The sequence below is a fragment of the Ipomoea triloba genome, chromosome 1 (assembly GCF_003576645.1).
Source record: "Ipomoea triloba cultivar NCNSP0323 chromosome 1, ASM357664v1".
Taxonomy (NCBI): Eukaryota; Viridiplantae; Streptophyta; class Magnoliopsida; order Solanales; family Convolvulaceae; genus Ipomoea; species Ipomoea triloba.
Window position 1 is genome coordinate 5,146,071 of NC_044916.1, and position 11,076 is coordinate 5,157,146.

Here is an 11,076-nt window from a genome sequence, read left to right on the forward strand (position 1 = left end):
AAAAAAAAAAAAAAAAAAAAAAAGAAGCCCGGAGCCTAGCTTGAAACTGGCCTAGACTCAAGCCCGAACACGGCCTAAGTCCCTAACCGGTCCATGCTCAGGTGTACGTCCGGGCAAAATCTAGCACATACTTTATAAATTATAATATACTTTATATTATTTTTAAGTTATCAAATAATGTTACAAGTCTTATAAAATTTTTAATAAAACAAATTCAAATGTTATTAAAGTCAAAAAAAAATTATTTTTTTAGAAAATCATATTATTATTTTTTATTTTGATATTAATATAATGTTTAAAATATTATTTTAAACAAAAATATTAACTTTGAAAAAGTGCGTGTGTGTGTCACTGTGTGTGTACATATACATATGCATGCATACATACATGCATACATACATACACACATAAATACATACACACATACATACATACATATATGTGTGTGTGTAAGAACTTTCATTGTTAATCATAGGTCAATGATTTAAATTTCATTTCAAACAAAAAAAAACAATTTATAAATATTTTATATAAAATAAATAAATAATTCTGGGCCTAGTCCTGGATCGGTTCTGATAAGTGCTAACCTAGTCCCAGACTCGAGATTTGGCCGACCACCTCTAAATTGCAATCGTTATATCGTGGACCAGGATCCACAGTGCACTGTAGACCCTGGTCCGAAACGACGCCGTTTCAATGTTAGTGGACGCGAACGCGAATGACTCCAGAGAATTCATTATCTATAATACACATAATCATTATCTAGAATACACAGAACATTTGCAATACACAGAACGTTTGCCCAGAATACACAAAATATTGACACAAAATACACAGAACTCATCCTCCTAACATTTGAATGCACAAACACATCACAACCTGTGTTAATGACATGAATACACAGAATATTGGCACAAAATACACAGAACTCATCCTCCTAAACATTCAAATGCACAAACAGATCACAAAATGTGTTACTAACATGAATACACAGAACGGTTGCCTAGAATACACAGAATGATTGCCTGGAATACACAGAACGATTACCTAGAATACACAGAACAAATCTCCTAACATTTTGGTACGGAGTGCACAATGCATTGTGCACCGTGGTCCACGATATAAATTGCCCTCTAATTGAACCCTAGCTCCCACTTATTATTATTATTATTATTATTATTATTATTATTATTTTTAAATTAAAAAAAAAACAAGATTACATTTAAAATAAAAATAAAATAGAATAAACATTAATAAGTATCAGGAATGTTCCAAATACAAGGAGGAGATTGCCCACTCCTAAAGTTTTGATTAACGAAATAAATTACAAGATGCTTGAAATTTTAAGATGCTTGAAATTGATCGAATGCACGCAATATGCGATCACAAAATTGACACTAGCACAAGAAGATCAACAAGAAGCTAAACAAACAACAACTAGGTAGAATAAACACATATGGTCAAGAGATAAATACAAAATAAAGAAATAAGACTCAAGTTAAGGAGTTTTATCATCTAGATGCTTCAACAACTTACGGTGTCCTGGAGAACAAATAACCAAAGAGTTAATTGAGATTGCACATAGGTATCCTAGTCTATATAAGTCACTCATGTGAGCAAATTTACAAGGATTAGAACAAGAAATTGCCCCACTTTCATGGTGTATCAATTCCAAGTCCATCAAGCACACAAAGCATCTTAAACCCCCAATTTTCTCAATTTTCATAGAAAAAATCGGGTTTATGCAAGGGGTGGCTCAAATTTATCACCCAACTCTCGTTGAGCCAATGAATCCTCCAATATATGTCAATGAATGTGTACATCAAATATAAGCAAGATTCAAACACAATACCCTCACAAACACATGAACGCTAGGTTGAGGTTCTTCCCTCTTCTTTTTTTTCACAATAATCACAACCTAAGCATCAAAATAGATAATACAACCCTAACTCAAGCTCATAAACTAACTACTCATAATTAAATAGCATAAAGAACACAAAACCACAAGTAATAAACATAAATCTTGCAAGAGAGAAAGAGATAAAAGGGAAAGAAAACTTCTCTATTTAAATAAATGGTAGAATATTGAAATTCAAGCTCCAAATCCAAGATTACAAGCTTCAAATATGTTTAAAAACATAAATCTAAGCCTAATCTAACCTAAAAATATGAAAGGAAGTGAAAGGAAATGACTAGGGTTCGAACGAGGTCGAAAGCTATGTAAAATGAGTGAAAAACGAGCTTAAATAATGGCAGAGCATAGAGGAGCGCCCTTAGGGACGGCCGTCCCTTTTATCTCAAATTTATTAATGTATAAAAGGAGCAATTAAGGTATATATAGCTCGCTCCCTGCTAAATGTATTCTATTTATAACATGTACACCATTGAAATGTTAACCATGTAGGTTACAAATGAGTGTTTGTACGAAAGAGAAACAAGGATAATGAGGTGGCATGATATAAAGAGAGTTTTGTAGCCTAAGGGTCAAGGCAAAGACCTAGAATTGATTTTAATTAAATATACTCTCCCATAATGGATGTCATTAAGTTCCAGTACATTGGCAGTAAATAACAAATTGATTATGGGTCATTAGGCACTAATGCTTATTTGGAAAAGTCCTTGATGGATTTATAATCATTAGAATGAAAGAAAATAAAAATCGCAACATATTTGTTGAATTACAAAGGCTTTACATAACTTGAAGTAGTAAGAAATTGACTGAGTAATTTCCTCCTGAAGTAGCAATAATATGTAAAAATGAATATGTGCTCATCAAAAAGTTGCTAATGGAGTTATTTATTTATTATCTCAGTCTGTGTTGATGGTATGAAAAACTTGGAAAATACCAAGTATTGTCTCAGCATGAAGATCAAACATTTTATTGAAAAAGTTTTATACACCAGTTAGTCTACATTTGAAAAATATTTTGAAGATGTTTTATATGGATAAGTACAACTAACTTATCACACTACCGGTTGTCCAATAATCTTTTAAAGTATATAGGGGACCATTTAAAGTCGCAGAAGATAATGGGGATATTTTAGAACTGAAAGTCCATTACTTCATTGCTATTGGAGCACTATTATAGAACCAGAAATTCCCTAATCGCATCAAGTCTTTGACATTGTTTTTATGATGAAATTGCTAACAACATCTAGTGCTCATATATCCTACAATAAAATATTAGAATATCATTCAAAATATCCTCCAGTATATTCAATTTATAAAAGATTTTGAAATTTATGAAATAAACCAATGTGTGTTTCATAGGACATTTGGATATTAGCTCTTTTATTTGATCTCATGATGCCAAATCCCAAATTAATTTTTATATATTCAACTCGTCTTCTGGACTAAAATTCGTAAAACAGTCTTACACAAGTGTGACTAGTTATGAATAAATAATATTTTTCATACACCGTTTGTGTGAATTATGGAACATAAAAAATAAAGATAGAGTTTCTTCAAAAAAAAAATTAGATTCATTGCATTGATTGAAGAAAATTGCAATTGATTTTGAAAAAATAAAAAAATTTATAATTTGCAATTGACAACGAGCTTTGGGCAAGTTGCACCGACTAGAATGAGATTTTTTTGGCTTTAATTTGTTGTACTGTTTGATTGGTTGAGAATGCCGTACCCCTTGGAGCAAGATAGAATGAGACATTTATGGCTTTGTTCACTTGTTTGTCTACTCACTTATCCGTCAATCTATATCACTGAATACTAATTAATCTATTTGTACGGATTGTCGGACTATTTGTTTATTACTAATATTAAGAAAGAATTTTCATTTGAGCAAGTTGTGACCTATATATATATATATATATATAATTTATTTATTTATATTTTTCTATATAATAATAGAGTATCATTATGGATATTAATTCTGATGTTACGAAATTAATTACGAATTAATTCTAATCTTTACATTTTAAAATTTATTTTTAGAGTAATGATTGTCTATTATGAAGGTTACACAAAGTGATTTAAATATAAGTATAAATGCCGGGTTTAATGCTATTGAATTCAATCTCTCCTATATATCCTTTGGTTGAGCATGTGGAATTTTTAGAATGTACAAGCATATACTTTGCTCTCAGAAAACCTCTATTAATCTTCTTCCTCATTTTCTGTGTTTTACTTGTGTTCTTATTTAATTTGGCGGGCTCACTTGTTTGAGTGCTCAAACATTGAGTCAGGTAACATTATGAGAAGTATATGGGTATCAATATTTAGGTTTGGAACATATTTGTTTAGTTCCAAAACCAATCGGGTTCAAGTTCAAGAAGTACTTGAAAAAATTTTTCTTTAAGCAAACAAAAAAGCAAAAACCACAAGTGTCTCATTCTATCTTGTTCTAAGGGTTACGCCATCCTCAACCAAACAGTATAATAAAGCCGCAAATATCACATTCTACTCTGTCCACTTGTCAAAAAGGACGAGAGAAATCAATAACTACTATCCGATCGAGAGTGTGCATTAAGTGAATCTCTAATTGACCAACTCAAATTTAAAAAAAAAAAAAAAAAACAATAGATTACAGAGTCAAACTTATAACCTTATGGTTATCAAATCAACAATATGACCAACTCATTCTAACTGTTATTTTCTTGAATCTATGATTCTCTCTTTATTTATTATGTTCCATTAGTAATTCACACCTAATTAAGATGCATAAAATATATTATACATTTATGATAGTAAAAGTAAATAAAGAATTTAAAAGTTAAACCATTCAATGTGCATGTATATTAATCACCCATGTGTGTTATTAACAATTTGTAATATTTAATTGTAAATAATAAAAACTCTAATTGGGTGTTTGGTGGGAGGGAATTACAATTCCATTCCTACCTAATTGCAAAAGCAAATAAATTCATTCGTTTGGTTAAGAGGGAATTGCAATTCCGCGTTATTTCAATTCAATTGATTTTAGAAAGAAAAAAATAACATTGAGACAAAATTACTCATCTTTAAAAAAAAAAAAAAAAAAAACTAAAAGTGATGATTGACCTCTCATTCTCTCGAGATATTGTAGATGAGTGATATTTGAATATGTTATTTTTTTGTGTTTGAATATGTAGATGGGTCCAATAGATACTTGTTATTTATTATTATTATTATTATTATTATTATTATTATTATTATTATTATTATGGGTATTTTAGACTTTATATTACTTATTCCCTTTCAATTCCTATATATATCAAACATTGAAATTAAAATTCTCATTAATTATATTTCTGTAAACCAAACACTGGCATTTAATTCACACTTTATTCCTCTCCCATAAAATTACAATTCATTTCCCACCTAATTTCATTCCTCCAACCAAACGCCCTGTAAATAATTGATTGCATTATTATACCATGAACCCTAGGCCATTGGTCCACTTTGTAAAGCGTATCACTGACATAAGATACATTTTTAATATACTCAGAGTTGATTTTGTTTATTTTTTTAAAGGTACATTATTTGTATACTAAAAATTCATTATTTCGAATGCTACCAAATAATGAACCTTCAATACACAAATACCGAGTAATATATTTCCAGCATCTTAAAAAAATTAAAAATAAAATTTATTCAAGCATAATTCGCATTGCAATGTAGACCATAGTCAGCAATATAATTTGCCTAATTTCAGACTTACAGTTAATAAGAGCCCCGAATAAATATATGTTGGAGAATTCAATGTAAGAAAATCAGTGCAGCAGAACTTCCCCAGAATTCAAGCATGTTTGCCTCCATGTTCGTAATCCTCATACCAATTATATTTGTTGAAGCACAGAGTGGGCATCTTCCCCCAGATGAATGTGAGGCTCAGCTCAGCTCTGTGTTGTTTTCTTGGTGATTATGATATTACATTGCATGCAAATTATATATATGTATTAACAGCTAGCTTTAATTTTGTTGAATGTTATATGGAAGTAAATGCACTTAGAGAAATAGCAGATGAAGTGGGGAAGAAGGATTGGGATTTTAAACTAAATCCTTGTGACAACAACTCCAACTGGTTGACACCACAAAGGGAAGGTATGCCAGAGTACAATAATACTCTCACCTGCAATTGTAGCTTCCCTGCTGGTATTTGCCATGTTCAAAGCATGTAAGCTCTTCCTTCTGCATACCCAATTCACTATTATATTATATTATTCTCTTTTTTAATTTCAATTCCCATTTCTTTTCTTTTGTATTTGTTTTTGTTTGTTGGGTTTCGAGAGAAATCTACAGTCATTAACTGAGACTGTGTATAAGATAACTGAGACTGTGTATAAGATAAATTGTATTAAGAATGAAGATCATATGCAAGTATGCAATGGTCTAACCCATTATGTCTTCTTTTTATTTAAACCTAACGAGTTTGGGGTTGATTATGTAACATTTTATTTGAAGTGTCGTTAGTAACTTTTTGTTTGTTATTAATTTAGTGTTTCATACTTATTCCCTAAATATGAAACACTAAATTAATAACAAATATATATAGAGTAGAATTCAAGTGGGGCCGCACTACTAGGTATGTAAATATGCACCACACAATGTTAGAAAATGGACAACACAAATATACATCATTAGTTAGGCATCACAAAAAAAAATACATTATTAGGTATGTATAAAAGTATCACACCGAATTCGGAAATGCACAATTAGGTGTGAGGAGTTATGGTGCATTATTTTTGGTGTGTTGTGTGTTTTGGTGTATTTATACATTTTCATTGTTGTGCATTTTCCTAACACTATTAGTGTATTTTGTTAACACCAGTGGTGTATATTTCAAGCAGCCGCACCGACCGCACAGGAAGGCGCGGCCGCATTTGAGCAGACTTATATATATATATAATTTTTTGAGGACAAGATATATCCACAACCACAACTTGTGGGTATACACTAAGTAAACATAACTCTTGCATGTGTAATAACATGCAAGTCACTCAAAAGATATATTGTACTAGGAAATGAAGTCTCATTGCACATAACCAGATGGGACCACTATAGTTTTGGACACTTTTATACACAATTTTGGGAAGTAATAAATTAAATAAATGATGAAAAAAAGTAAATACTAATTTTTTTTTTGAAAATAGGTTACATTATTATTAGAGAAAAAAATAAATTACATTATTTATTTTTCTATATGTTTTAAATCTGATAATTAATGTTTACGACTTCAATAAATTGTAAAAATATAATTTGAATTTAAATGTTTTCATTTTTTTTGAAAACAAATTTAAATGTTTTCATAATTTAAGAATAATGATTTTGCAACTACTATGTAATGTGATGACACATCTGTTACCATTTCAATTCAAATGAGTGGTCACAGGATCGAATCCCGATATGATGGTGACGGATCCATGAGACAGGTCGGATCAATATGAAAATGTAATACTTAATCAGGAATAAAGTGTATAAATTGTGTTTTTTTACTTATATGGGAAAGTGTAGTAGTTTTGAAGAAAAATGTAATAATTTTCATGATTAGTATTATATTTTTTAATATAAATATTACATTTCCATTTTTCATATTGACCCGACCCTTGATTCTCTGAGGTGAAAATGATTGAGAAAGTATAGAACAGATATTAGAGCATACATTATATGGATTTTTTTGAGGTTATCGGAATGTAAAAAGTGAGGTGGAAGAAAGAAAAATCTGTGAGCAGAGCATAAATTCAAAGCTCTGTTGTGCGCGTGCCCACACGGGCGCGTTAGGCGCGCCTAACAAATCTATTTTTTTTTTAAATCATATTTATTTTATTTTTTTTTTCCATTTTTCTCTTTCCTAATTACATTTACAAAAACTTTTCAAAAACCCAAAAAAGGCCTCATTATTAAGGATGTTCTTATATCTTTTAAAGAATCATGAGTGTTTAAAAAATAATAATAATGGTTTTAATATTTGGCACTACCGCTTTCGGATATACTAATACAAAGAGTACAGAATAATTAAGTCTCTACTTTTGTGTAAGCAGAAACTTGAAGGGACAGGATCTGCAAGGTGTCCTTCCTCCATCCTTGGTGAAATTACCCTTTCTCAAGATAATGTACCAACCTACACTACTCTTTCTACATTTATGTATTAATAACCTCTTCTTGTTGATATTATTTCTTTGCTTGATTATTAATCTTATTTTCTGCAGTGATCTCTCTCGCAACTACTTAAGTGGTACAATTCCCCTTGAATGGGCTTCTATCAAATTGGAACTTATGTAAGATGTCTTGTGTACTATAACCTAAGCTATACAAGTGTAAGCCATATGCTTGTCCATGCTAAATAAGTGAACATTTGAAAATTTGTAGATCTGTTACTGTGAATCGATTGTCCGGGCCAATTCCAAAATACTTGGGAAATATAACGACTCTTACATATTTGTATGTTCTCTTGCTCCTCTCACAAGTAAAACTTTTGTTTAACATTTTTTTGAGGAACTTATTGTTTGTGTTTTATTCTAACAAGTGAATTTTCAGAAACTTGGAGAGCAATTTCTTCAATGGAGCTATTCCACCTGAGCTGGGGAAACTTGCCAACCTAGAGATGCTGTAAGCCTTTGTTAATCAAATACGGAGTATATAAGAATTTGTCTCATCACTAGTGTTAAGTTTTGTGCTTTAATGTTGACGAGTTAATCAAATTTTAGTTCTAAATTTATTCTATGCACACCAATGTGTACTATGTTACATGTGTTATGTTGTCCGATCCTTATGTGTTATGAATCATTATACATACACAACGCACGTTTTCAGCTCGCCTTAAAAATTTAAAATCGTGCTACAAGTTTTAGACTTTCGCTACTTAATAACTAGCTTCCAATTGATTGATACACTATATTTTAACTGCATTTTTAAGTAAAATTTTTTAAAAAGTCTATTGTAACCCCCTTCTAAACTTTTTACCTCTTTTGGAACACGATTTAACAAAACTAAGTTCCCAACGAATTGCTAATAGGTTGAATCCAAATTAAAGGGACACACCCAAGTGAAAAGTTCAATCCAGTATCTCTATAGCAATTTGAATTATTATAAGAGGTATAGGTTATTGAATTATGAAGGTCACGAGTTCAATTATTACTAAAACCATCTCAATCGAGTTCGTCGCATATGGTCTTCCTAGTACGGTTTACCTATTGCACACTCTCAGTGTTTTTTTTTTTTTAAAGAAAAACCAATACAATATTATACAAATATTACATTAAAAATCAGCTAATATATTGGTTGAATTTTAATTTTTTGATATTATTACTTGTCTGATGCTTTCTCTATTTTGCTCTCTGTAGCATTCTTAATGTGAATAATCTCACAGGCAGATTGCCAAAAGAACTTAATGCTCTGAAAAAATTGACAGTGCTGTAAGTGCATCATCATTCATATTCCTAATTATATATTTATATTTATAAACCTCTTTTCTTGTTTCCTCTATACTGTTGCGCCCGCGGAAGTGGGATAGATCAGATTGCAACAATAATTTGAGAAAGAAAAATAAATGAGGCACAGATTTTACGTGGAAAACCCCTAAACAAATTAGGGTAAAAACCACGGGCAAGGGTAGAAGAATTTCACTATGAGAAAATAGGAGTTACAACCACTCTCTAACTAACAAGGAGAAAACAAGGATAATTCTCTCTTGCTAGGAAGGAGAAATACACTCAACAAACTCTCTAATATCTCTAGTATATGAGGGAAGAATAGAATGATTTGGGATGACTAGAATGACAAATGACCTCCCTATTTATAGTTGTAGATTTGGGGTCATTTTGTAATTAGCCTAAAATGTAAGGACCAAACAATAAATATTTTGTTCAACAAAGTTTGGCTACCTAACATTCTTGTTCAAAGTTGGCAACTTCCTAATTTGGCTGCTGCATGGATGTTGCCTAACTCCATTTGCCGACAATCTCCCACTTGAAGATTAGATTGTAACAATCATATCTTCACACCATTCTTTCTACCTTGCACTTTCCATGTCGCTTACGTCTCTATCAGGCCACAGGAAGATCGACACCAAGTAAACTTATCAACATTGATTACCTTTGTTAGGAAATCTGCTACGTTGTCCGTGGTATGGATTTTCTGCAAATCTACTGTCCCTTCTTCCACCTTCTCTCGGATGAAATGGTACTGCACTCGTATGTGTTTCGTCCTTGAATGAAATGCGGGATTCATTGCTAGATGCAAGGCACTCTGACTGTCACAAAACAAAGAGACAAACTCTTGTTTGTGCCCGAGCTCCTCCAATAGCATTTTCAACCAAATTGCTTCTTTACTGGCTTGTGTAGCTGCTACGTATTCTGCTTCTGTTGTTGACGTAGCCACAACTGCTTGCAGTTTTGAAACCCAGCTTACAGCTCCACCAGCAACTTTGAACACATACCCTGTCGTAGATTTACTTTTATCCAAATCCCCTGCATAGTCAGAATCCACATACCCGTTGATAAGAAAGTCTGATCCTCCATAACATAATGCAACATCTGAGGTCCCCTTGATGTATCTTAGGATCCTCTTTACACAGTTCCAATGCTCTCTGCCTGGATTCGCCATGTACCGACTAACTACTCCCACTGCTTGCGCAATGTCTGGTCTTGTACATATCATAGCGAACATTAGACTCCCCACCGCTGATGCATACGGTACTCGAGACATCTCCATCCTCCCTTCTTCATTGCTAGGACTCATACTTGAGGATACTTTGAGATTAATAGGAAGAGGGGTAGAAATTGGCTTACAATCTTGCATGCTGAAACGTGACAAGATTTTCTTTAAATAATTCTTTTGAGAAAGCCAAATCTTCCTATTACCTCTGTCTCGGTGAATTTGCATCCCTAGAATCTTGTTTGCTGGTCCCAAGTCCTTCATTTCGAATTCCCTAGCCAGTTGTGCCTTCAATTCATCAATGTGATCTTTGTTGGGGCCTGCGACCAACATGTCATCTACATACAACAGCAATATAACAAAGTTATCTTTTCCAAACCTCTTGAAATATGCACAAGGGTCTGCATTCAGTCTGTTGTATCCAAGGCACATGATGAAGGAATCAAATCTCTTATACCAACACCTTGGCGCCTGCTTTAAACCGTA

General features: G+C 32.1%; 1 protein-coding gene across 1 annotated transcript in view; it reads left to right on the forward strand.

Moving 5' to 3' along the window:
• The first annotated feature begins 5,661 nt into the window (after nt 1–5,661).
• LOC116023810 (probable LRR receptor-like serine/threonine-protein kinase At1g07650) overlaps nt 5,662–11,076 on the forward strand; it is a 13,735-nt gene continuing 8,320 nt past the window's right edge. The window contains exons 1-7 of the mRNA XM_031264830.1: nt 5,662–5,819; nt 5,935–6,112; nt 7,977–8,048; nt 8,145–8,213; nt 8,305–8,376; nt 8,473–8,544; nt 9,279–9,350. Coding sequence (XP_031120690.1) covers nt 5,741–5,819; nt 5,935–6,112; nt 7,977–8,048; nt 8,145–8,213; nt 8,305–8,376; nt 8,473–8,544; nt 9,279–9,350 — 614 coding nt within the window. The 5' untranslated portion in view covers nt 5,662–5,740. The remainder of the gene's footprint in view (nt 5,820–5,934; nt 6,113–7,976; nt 8,049–8,144; nt 8,214–8,304; nt 8,377–8,472; nt 8,545–9,278; nt 9,351–11,076) is intronic.